The sequence below is a fragment of the Pelophylax lessonae genome (assembly GCF_965119305.1).
Source record: "Pelophylax lessonae genome assembly, chromosome: 7".
Taxonomy (NCBI): Eukaryota; Metazoa; Chordata; class Amphibia; order Anura; family Ranidae; genus Pelophylax; species Pelophylax lessonae.
In genome coordinates this window covers 204322430-204341352 of record NC_138774.1, presented here as the reverse complement: position 1 = coordinate 204341352, position 18923 = coordinate 204322430, and the positions used below count along the sequence as shown (strand labels likewise).

Here is an 18923-nt window from a genome sequence, read left to right as displayed (position 1 = left end):
ACCTTTTCTCAAAATAAAAGTCTTTTACGGTTTTACACTATGTGGACCCCCTTTTTCTTCCTTATTTGTCACGTCTGAGGAACACCAGGGGTTTGTTTGGCCAGCCATGTTACCTTCCTCTCCGGTCTAATCACTAAGGGATTAGTCTAGCATTTTAAATTAGAAGTAAACCCCCCTGTTTTCAGCCAAGGAAGCTACTATCTTGGCCTCTGTTTAATCTGCAAATGCCACGATGATGCACATGTGATTAGTTATGACACCAGCCATTGAATGGTTTGACAGTTTGGTTGAGAACACAACCGATGTGACGGTTACATTCCTGGCACGTGTCGGGAATGTAACAGTTTTTTGAAACTGTTAAATCTATGGGTTTACTTCCACTTTAAGTGCACTGCTCTGTTTTCCGATGTGATGCTATCACAACTACTCCCTCAGAATCACACGTTCAGAAAAAAATGCCCCTTGATTTTTTTTTTTTTTTTCAACCTGTCTCTTGCAGTGCATGCCAGGTCATACAGTCCTATCGTAGCTGGACGGACAGGCATTGCCCATATCTGAACTATAGTTTATTGTGCACACTGCAGTAACACTGATGTTCTGTGCCCCCTATAGGAGTACTCGGTGTGGAGGACCTCGGGGCCCAGTCTATTATCTACCAAATGGCGAATATCGTCTTCATGGTAACAATCTAGTAAGGGATGTCACAGATCTGTCATGACCTTATTGTGCAGATTTCCGTTTTCTTGTGGTTGGATACTTTATTTTTATATACCTCAGCATTTTTTTTTTTTAGTTTCGTTCTTAGCAGAATTGGGTTCGTTTGTTTTTAATTGTCTATAAGTAAGAGATTTTAAGCTCTTCCACCTTTTGTATGCTCCCATATACTGTATCAGAATGTAAGATCTTCCCTTTTACCCTGTTAGATTATTTCCATGTCCTGCATCCATACCCTAATTCCATGTCCTGCATCCATACCCTATTTCCATGTCCTGCATCCATACCCTATTTCCATGTCCTGCATCCATAGCCTATTTCCATGTCCTGCATCCATACCCTACTAGATTGTAAGTGTTCCCACCTTCTGTATCCTCCCTTTTACCCTAATAGATTGTAAGCTCTTCAACCTTTTGCATGTTCCTTTATACCCTATTTGGGTAAAGAAATCTTTCACCTTTTGTACCCTCTCGTATACACTAATAAATTGTTGGCTCTTGCACCTTCTGTAATGTCCCTCATACCCTAATAGATTGTAAGCTCTTCTATATTTTCCTTTATACAACCCCTGGCAAAACGTATGGAATCACCACTCTTGGAAAATGTTCATTCAATTGTTTAATTGTTTAGAAAAAAACACTAATCACAGACATTCCTCAAAACTATTTTAATTTACCATTCCAACCTTCTGACTTTAAAAAACAAAATAAAAAAATAAAAGGAAGAAAATTGCAGTCAATTGCAACTGTTTTTCCAAGAGTGGTGATTCCATACTTTTTTTGCCAGGGGTTGTACTCTAATATATTGTAAGCTCTCATTTCTGTATCATCCCTTACACTATAATAAATTGTAAGCTTTTGAACTTTTTATATCGTTCCATAAACCCTAAAAGATTGTAAGCTCTTTCATCTTCTGTATCCTCCTTATAGCCTAATAGACTGTAAGTTTTCAGCCTTTTGCATGCTCCTATACCCTAATAGTCAGATCTTCCACCTTCTGTACCCTACCTTGTACCCTAAAATATTATAGGCTTTTCCACTTCATGTATCTTTCCTATTACCCTAATAAATATATATTTATAATTTATACACTAGTAAATATATATTTATAATTCATGATCATTTATATAAATACATATTAAGTTCTATATCTCCCTATTATAGCCTAAGAATAGATATTTCTAATATATTTCCTAGTAAATATATATTTATTTATGACAATTTATAATACTAAATGGTAAGTTATTCCACCTTCTGTACCCTCCCTTATAGCCTAAACATTTGTAAGTTATTCCACTTTTTGTATCCTTACTTCAATTCTGGTTCTAAGTCGATCCACTTTTTTTTTTTTTTTTTTGGTTAAATTGAAAGAAAAGTCAGTCAGTAAAAAAAAAATCATGACAGCCAGGCAACCAGCGCTTCCATTTGTCTCTCAATAGAGACTTCCTTTAAGCCAATCAGAAGTAATCTTTCACCGATTTGTCTTATGGAAACTAAAATCTGCTTCTCAGTCAGTTGCTGCACTTCACTTCATCCCTGCTGCTTGTACTGCCTTGTCAATTTTGTGCATGAACTGCCATGCAGGAGGTTATGCTGGTACTTGTAGTTCCCCAACTGCTATAGGATAGCTAACTAATTTATCCTAGTAAAGATGTAACCATAGGTGCTTCCGCCCTGTAGGTGCCGGTGGGCTACAGTATCGCAACCAGTGTTCGTATAGGTCACTCACTGGGGGCTGGAGACATAGCACAAGCAAAAAAATCCATGGTTGTAGCATTGTTAATGACAGGTAAGAAAAATCAGCAATCATTTAAAATAAACAGTACAGAGGGATTCTGTACTCTGTTAAAGAATTCCTTGTGAAAAAGCAGTATACTTTTCTGGCACATAAGGTTGCCTAGGTACTCTTATTTTGTAGCACATAGCTTTATTGTGTCTCTGCATTGTGAGATCTAAGGTGCTGCGGCCCCTGACTGCTAGTCTCAGGAAATTTTGGGTGAGATTTGGTGAGGTCACTACTACGCTGAGTAAAGCCCTGCCTCTACCAAGATGGCCGCCTACACTTAGAGACACGCTGCAGAACAAGACATGGTAAGTCCATATTACGGTAAAGCTTTAAGGAGATCACAGGCAATGCTGGTGACTAGTCCTTTGCTTTCTACCTGCCTTTTTTTTTTCAAGCACAGCCCATGTAAGCCTAGTTTTTCCTTGGTGGCCAATTTATAATAGAGAGCAGATATCGCCCTCCATTATGATCTGCAGGTACCTGTATTTTGCAGTCCATTTATAAAAGGCATGATGCAGTATTGCACCTGTGGTACCTTACTGAGCTCTCCCTGCTTAATGTAACTGAGAGAGCTTCCTGATTGGAGGAGAGCTAGTCAAAAGACTTTGACAGATGACATGAACCTGGCAATTTTTTTTTTAATCACACTCTATTCATTTTTTTTGAAGGTTAGATTTATAAATAATTTTACAGGTTTAATAGAAAGCACAGAAAAAACACCTGAACAGAGTATAGGCATCACCCCATAATAAGAGGTTAATAAAACCTGGCAGAAAATTAGGCAGGCAATAACTCACCATATCAGACAGGTATGAAAAACGAATTTGGGACATTACCTGTAGGGATTAAATACGGAGGTGGCACCTAGGGGATTATTTACTAAAACTGGAGAGTGCAAAATCTGGTGCAGCTCTGCATAGAAACCAATCAGGTTCCAGGTTTTATTGCCAAAGCCTAAGTGCCGGTTCACACTGTCCCGACTTGTCAGGTGACTTGGTCGCCTGACGAGTAGCAGTCCATGCTGTGCAATGGAACCGTTCTAATAGGAGCGACTCAAGTCGCTCCGACTTAGAAAAAGGTTCCTGCACCTTTTTTTTGCAAAGTCAGAGTGACTTGCATTGACTTCCATTATGTGAAGTCGTTGCAAGCCGCGCCAAAGTCGCGCCGCACGGGCGACTTCATTAGTCGCCCAGAGTCAGGGCGACTTCGAGTCGGAATAGTGTGAACCAACACTAAATGAACAAGCTGAAGTTAGAAGCTGATTGGCTACCATGCACAGCTGCTCCAGATTCTGAGTGCACCAGTTTTAGTAAATCTTCCCCCTACTGTCTGGTGCATAAGATAAAAAAAAAGAAGCAGAGAGTAAAGCTGGCCCCACTAGTAGATTTTCGAACAAACGTTAATACCTAAATTAGTACAAACATTCGTACTAAAAATTCTGAGTACAGTTGAGGACATGACGATTGTTGCTCAAAAGTACTTCAAAATGTAATTTGTTTTTAAAGAGTTTGTAAACTCGTTTGAGTTTTTTTTTTTTTTTTACACCCTGCAAAAGAAAGACATAATGAGCTAGTATGCATCGCATATTAGCTCATTATGCAATACTTACCTCAGAACGAGCCCCCGCCGGGCCGCTCACTCACCTCTATGACGGGCGACATGTCTAGTCGCCCGTCTTCCGGGATCGCGGCATCCGGCCATCTGATTGGCCGGAGCCGCGGTGACGTCACTCCCGCGAACGCGCGCTAGAGCCGACAGTCACGGCACGGGGCTCTGAAGGAACGGCACGATCGGCCGTTCCTTCAGAGCGCATGCGCCAGTGACGTCACTGGCGACATGTAAGGTAAATATCTCCTAAACGGTACATGTTTAGGAGATATTTACAGTACCTATAGGTAAGCCTTATCATAGGCTTACCTATAGGTACAAGTTGTAGAGGAGGGTTTACTTCCTCTTTAATATTCAATTTTGGAATGAATGGACTTTCCTGAATGAAACCTTATTCCCTGTTAGAAATGAATTTGTTCAAGAAAAAATTTCCATCCTGCCCCTATAAATTTTCTTGTTACTGTGGTCAAATACGAATGTCAGTCTGACCCCATCAACGATTAGAAAATCAAACAGTTATTAAACCAAAAATTTTGATTGTAATTCTACTAGTGTATAGCCAGGTTAAAAGAAATCCGAGGAAAGGGAGCACAGTAAGTATAAATAGGAGAAAGCATGGGTCAGAGAGGAAACACACACCCAGAATGAGGAATGTATTATGGAGTCGTTTTCACCACCACCAACTTGATGGGGCTTCCATCTTTGGGATTGGAGCTGTAGAAGTTTTAAACCTATAGTAGTAACACATCTAGAGTCTGCCAATATCTTGGAACTGGGTATGGCTATCATATAAATTCATTGTTAGTTCCTTCATGCTTTTCAGAAATGTCATCTCATCCACCCACTCCTGACTGAAAGGAGGGGTAGTGGACCTTCAATGTTTGGGTATAACTGCCCTGGCAGCCTTTAAAAAGAAGTAGAGAAGGTTTTTCTTGGAAGTCGCTTTTTTGCCTTGAAAAATAGAAAGAAGTGTGAGTTGTAAAGTATGTTGAACCTTGGTTGTAAGGTGGTCATACATATTGAACAACAGCAGACTAAAGTGAAGTGAGTTGAGGACATACCCATCAAATGTGTAACGTTTCTGGGTGGGGTGTACACCTAGAACAGATGTCAGGGACTTGAGGGAAAATGGAATGCAGCCTAATGAATATGGATGCCACCTGGAAAGAAATGTAATGCTCTTTACGTATACAAACGGCTAGTCATGGAGAACTTACGTGTCAGAATAAAACACAGAGAGAACATTAACAGAGAGGCTCCACCTCAATTCCAAAAAAATTTGTGTTAATGTGCATAAAGAAGCCAAGGAAAGATGAAAAAATCTCCAAAAGGCATCAAATTACAGATTAGACATTCTTATAATATGTCTACAAAAGTTAGATTTTATTTCCATCATTGAAACTTTCAAAATTACAGAAAACAAAAAAATGGCATCTGCAAAAGTTTGGGCATCCTGCAGAATTTATAGCATGCACTGCCCCCTTTGCCAGGCTGAGACCTGCCAGTGTCATGGATTGTTCTCAATCATCGTCTGGGAAGACCAGGTGATGTCAATCTCAAAGGTTTTAAATGCCCAGACTCATCTGACCTTGCCCCAACAATCAGGACCATGTATCTTCTAAGTGTAAGATTCTGGTACCTCCGGTACCCTTAATCACCACTTTTCTCTGTAATGCGTCCCACCTTTCTCTTCAGGTGGTACGCATATACCTTTAAGAACGATGAGGTCACTGCTGAGCGCTGCAGAGCGGCTATTTCAACCGCCGGCGGTCTCACTCACATCGTTCGTTCAACCTGCCTTGCTATCCACATGCTTTCAAGCCTGTCTCTCGATCGGAACCTCCAGCTATTCCCTTTACCTGGAGCAGACCGGAACCTCGCTACTGATCCCTGTATCTCGCTACCGGATCATTCCTTATCTACTGGACCTCTCTAAACTACTAACATTACAAGTGATAAGTACCCCACAGGGGAACCCTCCATAACCTTATTTGCACTATCTACCTATGCACTTTAAGGACTGTTACTACCTATCCATACTATCCTATCATCTGCACTGTTACATAGATTGCTAGCTCTTGAGCCTACTACCATCTATCATCTGCACTGCTGCATAGATTGCTAGCTCTCCTGTCTACTACTATCTATCCTTGCACTGGGTTACTCTATCCTGTATTTGTCATCTGCTGTCCTCACCACCTGTTAGCATACTCAATACTAACCTATCTGCATTCCTAAATACCATCTTGAACTCTCCTATACAAACCTATCAAGTGATTACCATCCTTGTCACTGTTCACACCTGTCCCTTCAGCACATCACCTTCATACTATCATATACATCCTATCACTCCAGGAACATCTCATTGAGTGTGTATATATCTGTATGTTGAAGCTGACAGGCCCACGGTGATGAGTCCTGGAGAGTTGGATCTGGTATTCAACACATCTCTACCTGACTACTGAGTGGAGATTTTGCAGCTGCAAATCCAGCCTATACTAAAAACGCAGGAGCGTTACACTAAGCAGTTGTCTAGAAAACTTAAACTGAAAATAGTTGACGCTCACAAAGCTGGAGAAGGCTATAAGAAGATAGCAAAGCGTTTTCAGATGTCAATATCCTCTGTTTGGAATGTAATTAAGAAATGGCAGTCATCAGGAACAGTGGAAGTTAAAGCAAGATCTGGAAGATCAAGAAAAATATCAGACAGAACAGCTCACAGGATTGTGAGAAAAACAATTCAAAACCCATGTTTGACTGCACGATCCCTCCAGAAAGATCTGGCAGACACTGGAGTTGTGGTACACTATTCCACTATAAAGAGATACTTGTACAAATATGGTCTTCATGGAATAGTCATCACCACAAAAATCAGCGTTTGAACTTTGCAAATGAACATATAGACAAGCCTGATGCATTTTGGAAACAAGTTCTGTGGACCGATGAGGTTAAAATTTTACTTTTTGGCCGGAATGAGCAAAGGTACGTTTGGAGAAGAAGGGGCACAGAATTTAATGAAAAGAACCTCTGTCCAACTGTTAAGCATGGGGGTGGATCAATCATGCTTTGGGGTTGTATTGCAGCCAGTGGCACAGGTAACATCTCACAAGTAGAAGGAAAAATGGATTCAATAAAATTTCAGCAAATTTTGGATGGTAACGTGATGTCATCTGTGAAAAAGCTGAAGTTAAAGAGAGGATGGCTTCTACAAATGGATAATGATCCTAAACACACCTTGAAATCCACGGGGGATTACATCAAGAGGCGTAAACTGAAGGTTTTGCCATGGCCTTCACAATCTCCTGACCTCAACATAATTGAAAATCTATGGACAGACCTTAAAAGAGCAGTGCGTGACAGACAGAAATCTCAAAAAACTGGAAGACTTTTGTAAGGAAGAATGGGCAAAGATACCTCAAACAAGAATTGGCTACAAAAAGCGTTTACAAGCTGTGATACTTGCCAAAGGGGGCAGTACAAGATATTAACTCTGCAGGGTGCCCAAACTTTTGCAGACGCCATTTTTTTATTTTCTGTTATTTTGAAAGTGTAAATGATGGAAATAAAATCTAACTTTTGTTGACATATTATAAGAATGTCTAATCTGTAATTTGATGCATTTTGGTGATTTTTCCATCTTTCCTTGGCTTCTTTATGCACATTAATACAAATTTTTACCTGGGGTGCCCAAACTTTCGATCTCCACTGTATGTAATAAGAGGAGCCAGGGAGCAGTGTAGGATAGCAGGGGGGTTTAGAATGTCTGGATGGAGAGTTCTCTCTGTGTTATGGCTCTATGTAGGGGGGTCCTCTGTGGTTCAAAGATCGGTAGAAATCTGAGTTTCAAATAGGTGAGCCAATGACTGGGAGAATAGGCAGAGTCTTCCAAAAGAGAGGCCAGGGGGCGCAAATCCCTTACCATCAGCACCATGTATCAGAGAGAAGGTTGAAGCAGTCACTTTAAGTAAACTGGGCCAGGAGTGGCCAGGAGAGAGACTTTATTCATTTTAATAGTGCTCAACCTGCTTCAGACTCCGAAAGTTATATTTATTAGGTACATACAGTAGCACCGTGCTTTATAAATGTTCTTTTTTTTCAATTAGTGGTACGGTTGTGGTAAGGCATTGTAAATTGTCCCTTAGTTTTGCATAGAGTAGAAAAGGAGAGTTATAACTTTTGTAAAGTTTTAAATGCTGTTGATGCCCTAGTTGAGGAGATTTCTCTTCTTTATCTGTGTTGGAGGGATTTCCGCTTACATAATGTTCTGTCCAGCACCCATTAAAGCAACATTTGTTTGTTTTAATTTTAAATAGTTTAATTTGGGAAAAAAATTCCCCTTTTTTCTGTACCTGCGATGGCCTAAAAAAGTTAACTCTCAACTCCAGGGAAAGGAAAATGGGGCTGGCACTGCACTGCAAAGGGTTAAATGCTATTTAGATCTAGGGGCCACAATCCTGATCCGCTGCTTCCACAGGCTCCCTCCAGGCTGTAAGACCAGTTTCTGCAGCCTTCTTTCCCCATATGTTTTGGCAGTCACGGGTCCTCTGACATTATCAAGTGCAATGCAAAGCCCATAGCTTTGCATTGGATGTGAGAACACCGAGAGACAGTCCACTGCTGGAGCATTGGGAAGTAGAGGAGAGTCCTGGCTGCCAAGCAAGGGGGGGGGGGGGGCAGTGCTCTTTAAAGGAGCTTTTTTTCCTTTTTTTTTCCTTTTCTCTGGAGATAGACCTTAAGGGTTGAACAGTTGTCAGTGGCAGATAGGCATATCAAGGAATAAAATATTACAAGTTTTAAGCCTTCCCAATTCTTATAAAATTGTGTTTCGTTTTTTGTCCTCCTGCAGAGGGCTGTGCTTTGACTTGCTGCATTCTGCTCATCAGCCTAAAGGATGTCATCGCCTATGTTTACACCACAGATCAGTAAGTAATATTTTGGTGTATTTTCCTTCAGTATTTACCTTTTCATGTGTATATTGTTCACATTCATTACCCCAGGGTCAGGGTAGCTCAAAGACTGTTATATCTAGGGCTTGACAATCCCCAGGCCCCAGGTCGCCATGGCTACTAGAAATAGCGTCCTGGCACCTGGGCTGCACTGCAACAGGGGTCTTGTCTGGATTCGGTGTCCCCATGTGACCCCCCCCCCGGGGGTGGGTGGACTTAGGTTGGGCTGGCCAGTAATTAAGACTGTGGCTTTGCCACCTACTGGATACAGTGCTCAGTATCTTGACGGTGGGCATTGCCCTTCCAAGGCTTAAATTTTATGGGGAACCGGCGCCCTTCTCTGGTGGGCGGGCTGCAACAAGCAGTCACTGACAGCACAAAGGGCTTCCCTTGCCTGCTCTCACTGCCCACCCACCTCCGAAATCTCCTTTCCAGCTTGACAGCTGGGTTGCAGTTAAAGGTGTTGCGGACTTGATTTGGTGCCCTTTCCTTACCAGACAGGGAGTGTGGGGCAGCTTGCTGGAACAGCTTTGGTTCCCTTTTCCCACCCCTTCCCCCACAAAGAGGGAAAAACTGTTTTGTCTTCAGTCTTCAGTTTTTGCAATCTCTTCTGTTTCTCCCTGTCCTGCCACAGGCTAAGGTGGCATTAGAATCGTCCCCACCATCACCCCCACCTTGCTGCACTGTCCTTCCCTAGTGAGCCAATTCCCATTTCATGCATATGGTGGCCAGGTGATGGACATGCTGTGATGCTGCTTTTCTGCCTTGGGCCTCTGTCCTACTGGGGTTGGTCCACATGCCTCCCGCTGCATTGCATAAAGTCCCCCCCCCCCATACCCCTTATCACCGTGCATATGTCATGCCCAAGCACAAACTGGCTCCTAACTTTGTCGTGCCCAAGCACAAACTGGCTTCTGGCTGGCAAATTTGTCAAGTCCTGGTCTACAGGCACTATCAAAGGTACCAGGTTCTGGTGCAAATTTTCAGTAGAATCCTCTCTATATTTCTAACAGAATGCATGGCAGAATGACTCAGCTTGAACAATAGGGTCTAATTCTGTCTCCCTAAAGTGATTTTAGGGTCCTTAACCACTTGCCGACCAGTCAAGTTGACTGTACTGTGGTAAAGTGGCTCGTTCCCGTCCAGCGACGTAGACCTACGTCGCTGGACTCCTCCCCTTGTGGGCGGCGCACGCGCGCCACCGGAGGCTCGCTCCCACTGTTTTCAGTCACAGCGGGAGTCGGGCCAGGGGAGGAGCGGCGGTGATCACCGCCGCTCTTCCCCGATCGTCGGGGAATCGAGTCTGGAGATCCGCCCGCTTGTGTAAACAAAGCGGGCGGATCTCCTAAGTGACAGGCAGGGTCAGATTGCAGGGTTCAGCATAGCTGAACCTGCGATCTGTCCCTGTGTCACTCAGTCACCTCCCCCCACACACGTTAGTAAGCACCAGGCATACATTAACCCCTCCCTCTCCAATAAAATTAACCCCTTCCCTGCCAGTGTCATTTTTACAGCAACAGTGCATATGTACAGCACTGATTACTGTAGTAATATCACTGGTACCCCCAAAAGTGTCAAAAATGTCAGTCAAGGGTCCGATCTGTCCGCCGCAATGTCGCAGTCCCGCAAAAAAAAAATCGCAGATCGTCGCCATTACTCGTTAAAAACAAAAAAAACACCAAAAATGACAGAAATCTTTCCCTTAGTTAGTAAATGCAATAACTTTTGCGCAAACCAATCAAAATACGCTTATTGTGATTTTTTTTTACCAAACATAGGTAGCAGAAAACAAATTGGACAAAAATTTAAAAAAATTTAGATTTTTACATTTTTTTGGGGGGGGGGGGAATTTCATATAAAAAATTTGAAAAATATTGTTATTTTTTCAAAATGTACGCTCTTTTTTTGTTTATAGCGCAAAAAGTAAAAATCGCACAGATGATCAAATACCACCAAAAGAAAGCTCTGTTTGTGGGAAAAAAAGGACGTAAATTTCGTTTGGGTACGGCGTTGCACGACCGCGCAATTGTCAGTTAAAGTCGCACAGTGCCGAATCGCAAAAAGTGGCCTGGACGTAAGACAGCAAAATCCTCCGGTGGTAAAGTGGTTAAGAGCTGCCATTGCTGACATTCGAAATTCTTCAACAGCCTGGCTGTCACGTGTCTGGCTTTACTGATCTGGAACAAGTATGCGGATCAGGAAAGTCAAAGTAAGAACTGGTAGGGATTTAAAATATTGAAGCCAGAGGTCCAGCATGATAGGTAGCATTTCCAGAAGGAGAGAACTGCAATGGAAATTCGGTGTTTCGCTCATGAAAAGCTTCCATTAAAAGTGGAGGAATTGAGCTCAGAATCCCAGCACTATAACGTCACAGTGGTGATCATCGAGTCAATGTGCTCCTTACAGAGAGAACCCTGGAGGAGCTGAGTTCAGAATCCAGTGGTAGCCATTGAGTCAATGCGCTGCCAGTGTTATTAGTAAGTTTTCTATAAAAATTTTACACCAGGTGCATCAAGGGCTAAAACAATTGTTAGGCCTCCTAGGAATGTATTGGCTCATCTTTCAGTCATCATTTGATCAAACCTTACATTTTCTCTTCTCTTCAAGGGGAATTGTGGAACTGGTCAGCTATGTTCTGCCTGTGTACGCTGGGGCTCACTTGTTCGATGGATGCGTGGTAAGAGTTTTATATACCTGCCAACTACTTAAAGCAAAACAACCTTTAACACGAAAACCAATCTGTGGTAGTTTGCAAAGAGGCTACTACCTTTTCTCATATCTCTCATGCCATGTCTTCTAGAGTCTCAGGATTAAAAATAAAACCAATATGTGACTCCAAGAAAATTTCACTAAAGTGCTACTAAAGTGGAACTATGGGAAAAACTTTTTCTTTTTCATTTTGGATAGAGTATACATGTACATGTACACTGCTGCTGATAAACGGACGTTTAGGAGCAGTTGGGCGTTTTTTTTTCTAGCAGCCCCTGAACTCTCCTCTATGTTATCTTATCTGTCTGTGTACACAGAGATGTTTTGTTTAGAGGCAATTGAGTTTAGTGGCATTTTTTGGAAAGCAAAAAAATGCGTTCAGACAGAAGTTTATTGGCATTTAAAATGCCAAATGGTTGTAAGGCTTAATGTACACAGGACGTTTAAAAACCTCCTTTGATCGCTGGAACTTAACAGCTATGTAAACGATGTTTAAAACGTCCGTTGTGTCGTGTTTGCATGCCGCGTTTAGCGGCGTTTGCGCTCAGATCTTTTTAGAGGTAAAAAAATCCTTCCCCTTATAAACAGTATAAGCGCAAGCGCTAAACGCAGGTAGCTTTGTTTCACCACGTTTAGCAGCGTTTAGCTGCGTTTGGCGTTTGAAACGCCAGTAAACACACATTCTGAACGTCCTGAACGCAAATAATTGCTTTCCAAAAAACGACACTACACTCAACTGCCTCTAAATGACTGTAAACAACTCAGTGTACATGGACAGTTGAGATTACAGAGGAGAGTTCAGGGGCTTCTGAAAAAAACATCAAACTGCTCCTAAACGTCCGTTTACAAGTAGCAGTGTACATGAGGCCTAACAGCGTGCAAACGCATCTTAACGAGAGAGAGAGAATTGTAGGCATTTGGGAGGGTATACTGATCAGTACAATCTGTATTATGGGAAAAAAATATTCGAAACGAAAATGCTCATGAACGCCGTTAAACGCGGCATGTAAAAGTAGAAAAACAGACGTTTTTAAACAACGCTTACTAGCGGTCATATTCCAGCGTTTAGAAGAGGTTTTCAAACGTCCTGTGTTCCTGAAGCCTAAAGGGCCGTACACACTTGACGAAAATCGGACGAAATATCCTCTGATTTTTCTCTGTCTTCTCAGCGTTCATTACCGTTTTTAGTCGACAGTGCATAAATGTTCACGAAATTTCTCGTCCAATTTATCTTTTTTTTTGGCACATTTGTTCCTAGACTTCCGGGTTGTCAGCAACTTCAGATCATGCGCGGTCTTTCGTATCCGATTTTTCACAGACGTACTGCATACACATTAAACGAAAATCGGTCGTCAGGGGACGGACGAAAAAAAATTTTGGTGTTTGTCCCTCCGTTTTTTTTCATTGAAAGTGAGAGAAAATCCCTGCAAATGAAAGGAATTCCTTGTGGACCCCCAGGTCACCAGAAATAGTGTCCCCATTGGAAGATTTCCTCTCTATTATTTTTCTGGGGACAACCCAAATTTTTGGGGACTTTCTTTTACTTTCACTTTCAATGATAATGGTAAAAAGGACAAAGAGAGAGGGTGAATCTCCCTAACGGGCACATACAGCAATAAAAACCTGGCAGGTGCTCTAATCCCTCTCGACTTTAAAAACTTTAAAAAACGTTTTTCCTTTAGTTATACTTTAAGATCTAAATTGTTCCTTTAACCACTTGCCGACCTGCCACCGTAGTTTTACTGTGTCAGGTCGGCTCTTTTACGCAAAACAACGTACCTGTACTTCGTGTAACAGATAGTGGGGGCACGCTCTCGCACTGATTGGCCAGAGGGGGAGCTAATCAGCGGGTCCGACGAACATGATGTCTGCCGGCCACCTGCAATTGCTCCCCATGGAGACAGAACGGTGGTCTTATCTGTATGTGAAGTTTTACCATTTTTGGGGTGTATAGGTCTCTAACAGTCCCTGAGATGTAAAAAATGTGCACATACAATATGCTGCCTCCTCCTCCTGCTTTGCACCTCACTGCAAGTAACACTGGATCATACACATATAGATAAAGCCTTGTATCCTCAGTCCCCTATAAATGTGAATCTCACTTTGTCCTTGCTCACACTTGCTCAAAATACTAACCCTTAATAAACACAACTATAGTGTTAATGCGAGTTGCTCATTGAGTTTGCATTAAAAACGCTCTCCAAACGCTGTATGCACATTTGCCGCACGTTAAAGGTGCGTTAAAAACACACCTGGGATGCCTAGTTTTTTTTTTGCCTGTTGAGAACATGGCCTAATGCCCAGCAAACGTGCTGTAAATGTGTGCCAGAGCGTTTATGGTAGGTTAGCATAGACTTGAATAGAAGGAGTTAAGATGCTTCAACTTCTTTCAAACTCGACATGCAAAGCAAGGCAGCGCTAACGTTTCTTGAATGATGGACCTGCAGAGTGCCGAGGCTCAGGTAAAATAAGGTATTAACCATAGAACAAGAAACCTCCCTTTTACCACCTAAATTGACCAGACAACGCGTTACTTCTTTGGAGTCGAATGGCCATAGCAGCCTTTTTATTAAAAAACCAATGCAATACAGTGTTAAAGAAAACAAACTCAATGCATATTTTACAATGAATACATAACCATTAACACAGTCAGATTAATCCAGCCAGGTCTAAGGTCTTTGAAGGTTGATATAATTCCGAAAAACTGGGAAAAAAGATGGTGCTAATCACCAACAGAACCAGCGCAAAGGAATTTTTAATATAGGTGAATAAATTAATATAAATTATACAATAAAGTGTAGGTATAAAAAACCTAATCAGGAGCCATAACAAGACCGTAAAAACGTGAAATGAATTAAGATATTATTGCTAAAAAAAAATGTTGCGCTCAACCAAATCACACTTGAAAGGTCAAACAACTTGTAATAAAGTGCATACATAAATAATTAAATTCTTATAAAGTGCAAATAACACCAATTATAAGTGACTGTGCAATAATACATAGACAATTACATTATGCATCCAAGTGCAAAATAGTGCAAAATAATGAATATTAAAATGCAATCAATTGAAAGTCCACAATGAATCTCAATAGATAAATGAATATCCAATGTGAATAAATGGTTGGTGATGATAACTCCAACACTAAAATGATTTTCAGCACCTCCACCAAACTGACAAAAACACCCGGTGTAAACTCAAGGCTTATCGGATAGAGTGGACCACTTAAATTACAGGGCGTCAACTCAAGCAGAGACAGGAATACAATGGCAATTTAAGCTGATATCCAGGATGAGAAGGCACCACCAATACACTGCAAGTAGCCACCTGTATTTCTCCTTAACGTTAGGGATGAATTCTCATACACCTCTGCTCACCTGGGGACGGATTCAATTGGATATTCATTTATCTATTGAAATTCATTGTGGACTTTCAATTGATTGTATTTCATTATTTTGCACTATTTTGCACTTGGATACATAATGTAATTGTCTATGTATTATTGCACAGTCACTTATAATTGGTGCTATTTGCACTTTATAAGAATTGAATTATTTATGTATGCACTTTATTACAAATTATTTGACCTTTTAAGTGTGATTTGGTTGACATTGGTTGACATTGGCGCAACATTTTTATTAGCAATAATATCTTTTTTTAATTCCGAAAAACTGTTGTATCTGCCACACCATAAAAGGCCCCCAGTCGCCATTACACCGTCTCGTGGGACTAATTAACCACTCACTTACTATCAGATACAACCTATTTCTAAGCCAGATGTTATCAACGTATTGATAGGAAGGGACATCCATATCATAGACGGGCCCAACCCATAATTCTCCGCCATTTTGAACCAGCACCGCCTTCAAAGACCCAACAGACCCCCCTGCCACCTGCTATGACAAAATGTAAACAAAACCCTGAAAAACCCCATGTACAAACTAAACATAACTACAATTCCCCAACCCAACTCGTATCCCTTAGTACTGCAAAAGAAAAACCTTAAGCTTCCCACCAGTCAAACAAAAACAAGGGAGGGAGGGTGGTAGAAAACTGTCTGATGTGTCACAATTCCGACAAGCTTCCCCCTCCTCTCTACCCCATACCGGACACACCCTTTGCCCTGGACCCTCCAATCCGGTAAGCTTGCTGCCTCTTTCAAAATATCACCCCAGTAAACCTCCGCCTCTTCTGCACGCCCAAGTCATGCTGGCCCTCCTCCTAGTTCCACTTAGATCCAGGCCATTACTTTTTTTGATAATGTGAACAGCACTGTGTGCTGTCCATATTATTGATTGCATAAGAGTTCGAGGAGCAGTAAAAACAGACCTCAAACTCCTGCTTTCAATGCCAGTGTGAACAGGGCCTTTCAGCGATTAGATGATGATGTCCATTTATCAAGTATTTAATCTCTGGCACCACATGAAAGATCTGGAGCTGCTGGAACTTAAATAACTACTTTCCCCCACCTCCACAAAGAGTAGTCAATTCACTTTGCATGACGGGATTTCTTTTTTTTTCTAGGCCACATGTGGTGGAATCCTCCGTGGCACCGGTAAGCAGAAGATCGGAGCCATCTTTCACGCTGTTGGCTATTATGTCATCTGTCTACCGGTGGCTGTCTCTCTGATGTTTGCAGCCAAGATTGGCATAATCGGTGGGTTTTTACCTCTCCATACACCTTACAGTCAGATTATACAGTCAACCTAAAGTTCCCGCATATGTGACAACTACAAATTAAAAATGAACAGTTCTAAAGGATTACGCCAAGCTGTGCTCCAATATCACAAACAACCACTTTGTGTGCAAAGACGAATATTTATAAAGCAGTTATTATGACATTCACCAAATGTCACCTGGTGCATATGTATTAAATTATAGTGATTGACTCCCCACTAGTGAATATTTGGTCAAAGTCACCTTCACCACTATTGTGCCCCACCAAATACATTGTCAAACTATTTGAACACTACACGGGTGCCATGGCCTGTACAGGGTGAAGCAGGCATTCCCTGCCGCGCAGCTCTTGAAAACAAAGAGCACGATGTTGGTGATGTCATTGCCCTTAGATGGACACATGCCCATACAAGTGCTGAAGGACAGGCAATGTTCAGATAGAGATGAGTTTGGAGGATGCCTGAGCTCATTTCTAGTGCTCACGGGGCCACCATTGCTGGAATCTCTGCAGCTTTCAACAGGAATCATAGAAATTTAAGCCGTGTATGGCCAGCTTAAGGTTGCCGGAGACTTGTGTTTTTGGGACCACAGACAGGGACGTACCTGAGCATGTTTAGTTAAAAGGGCATGTCCACTTTCATGGGGAAAAAAAAATAATAAAAAAAAGTAATATAGCATATGCAAATGCAACACAAGTCATATTGTAGTTATTAAAAAGAACTATTTCTTTTCAATCTGCAGTTTGTAATTTTCAGTTAAGTACAATGCAATATGGCTACCTGGAGGTGTTCTGTACACAGAATGTGTACTGACCACACCCCAGAACCATAATTTCCTGCTTGTATGATTGGTTGATTTTACCAGAAGTCTACATTGAAGAGGAAGTAAACTTCCTTTTTTTTTAGTTTTTTCTTCCCTGCAAAGTAATTGCATAATGTGCTAGTATGCATTGCATACTAGCACATTATGTTACACTTTACCTCCAAACAAAGCCCTCGTCGTCCCCGCTAGCGGCCACGTCCATCTACAGCCGTCTTCTTTCCTGGTCTGCGGACTCCGGCTATGCTACTGGCCGGGAGCCGCGTCACATCACTCCCGAGCCGCCGGTCATGGCACAGGGCTCTGAAGAAACGGCACAGGTGGCCGTTTCTTCAGAGCGCATGCGCCGATGACGTCATCGGCTGCATGAAATGTAAATATCTCCTAAACGGTGCAAGTTTAGGAGATATTTACAGTACCTTTTAGTAAGCCTTACTAAAGGCTTACCTATAGGTAAAAGTTATAAGAGCGGGTTTACATCCACTTTAAGATACAAATCAGATGTTTGGCATCCCCTGCAACAAAAATTTCATTTTTGGTGAGATACCCCCAATAGGATGCAGACCCTGCAATTTTCCTCATAGAGCTCTGATTCTGCAGTACAGGGGCACAGAGGAACAACAGTGATTTCTTCAGAATAACAAAAGGTATCTGCAACAAAGTTTGTTAAAAATGTAATAGATCCCCCAGAGGGTAATGTTTTTTTCTCAACAAAAGTGGATTTATGTTTTAAGCTGGTCATATACAAAGGGGATGGGGGGGGGGGGGCTATATTTTTTTTTTGCTGTCCCTTAAAATCCAGAGTAGACTCTCATCAAGGAAAAGAGTTTAAGGCCCCATGCACACGGGACGTTTTTAACGCTGCTGTAAGCAGCGTCAGGCGTTTTCTTTTTGCAGCCTAAAAACGCCCCTCCATGTTATTCTATGGCCTCATGCACACTCAGACGTTTTTGAGCTGTAAGTGGCTTAGGCGTTTTTAGGCTGCAACAAGAACCCACCACCTGCGCGTTCTGAGGACCAGCGTTACAGCGTTAAAAACGCCTGACGCTGCTAAAGGCCCCATGCACACGGGGCGTTAGAAAAAACGTACGTCAAAGTTAGTTCTGACGCCGGAAAAAGCAGCTGTAAAAACGTGCTTTCAGTAGCTTTTTCCATTGGCGTTATTGCACGTTTTGCCACGTTGCTTTTAGCAGCGTTTTTTTTTCTTCCATTCAAAATCAATGGTTCTCTATGGGAGCCTATTGATTTGAATGGAGGTCGCACCGCAACACCGCAAGTCGGATCCGACTTGCGGGGCGACTTGCGCTGTGAGAATCTTGAGGGGGAACTCCACGCCAAAATGGGAAAAAAACGGCGTGGGGGTCCCCCCCAGGGTTCCAAACCAGGCCCTTCGGGTCTGTTATGGAATTTGAGGGTAGCCCCATGCCGAAAAGACGGCGTGGGGTCCCCCCCAAAATCCATACCAGACCCTTATCCGAGCATGCAGCCCGGCAGGCCAGGAAAGGGGAGGGGACGAGCGAGCGGCCCCACCCCCCCTGGACCACACCAGGCCACATGCCCTCAACATGGGGGGTGTTGGTGCTTTGGGGCAGGGGGAGCTCTGCACCCCCCACCTCAAAGCACCTTGCCCCCATGTTGATGAGGACAAGGGCCTCATCCCCACAA

At 42.3% G+C, this 18923-nt stretch overlaps 1 protein-coding gene across 1 annotated transcript in view; it reads left to right on the top strand.

Annotated features, from left to right (window-relative positions):
* Positions 1-18923, top strand: part of LOC309560300 (multidrug and toxin extrusion protein 1-like) — an 85125-nt gene that overhangs the window by 59236 nt on the left and 6966 nt on the right. Inside the window, exons 10-14 of the mRNA XM_082263914.1 lie at positions 613-680; positions 2394-2502; positions 8954-9029; positions 11661-11730; positions 16287-16419. Of these exons, the coding sequence (XP_082120040.1) occupies positions 613-680; positions 2394-2502; positions 8954-9029; positions 11661-11730; positions 16287-16419 (456 nt within the window). The remainder of the gene's footprint in view (positions 1-612; positions 681-2393; positions 2503-8953; positions 9030-11660; positions 11731-16286; positions 16420-18923) is intronic.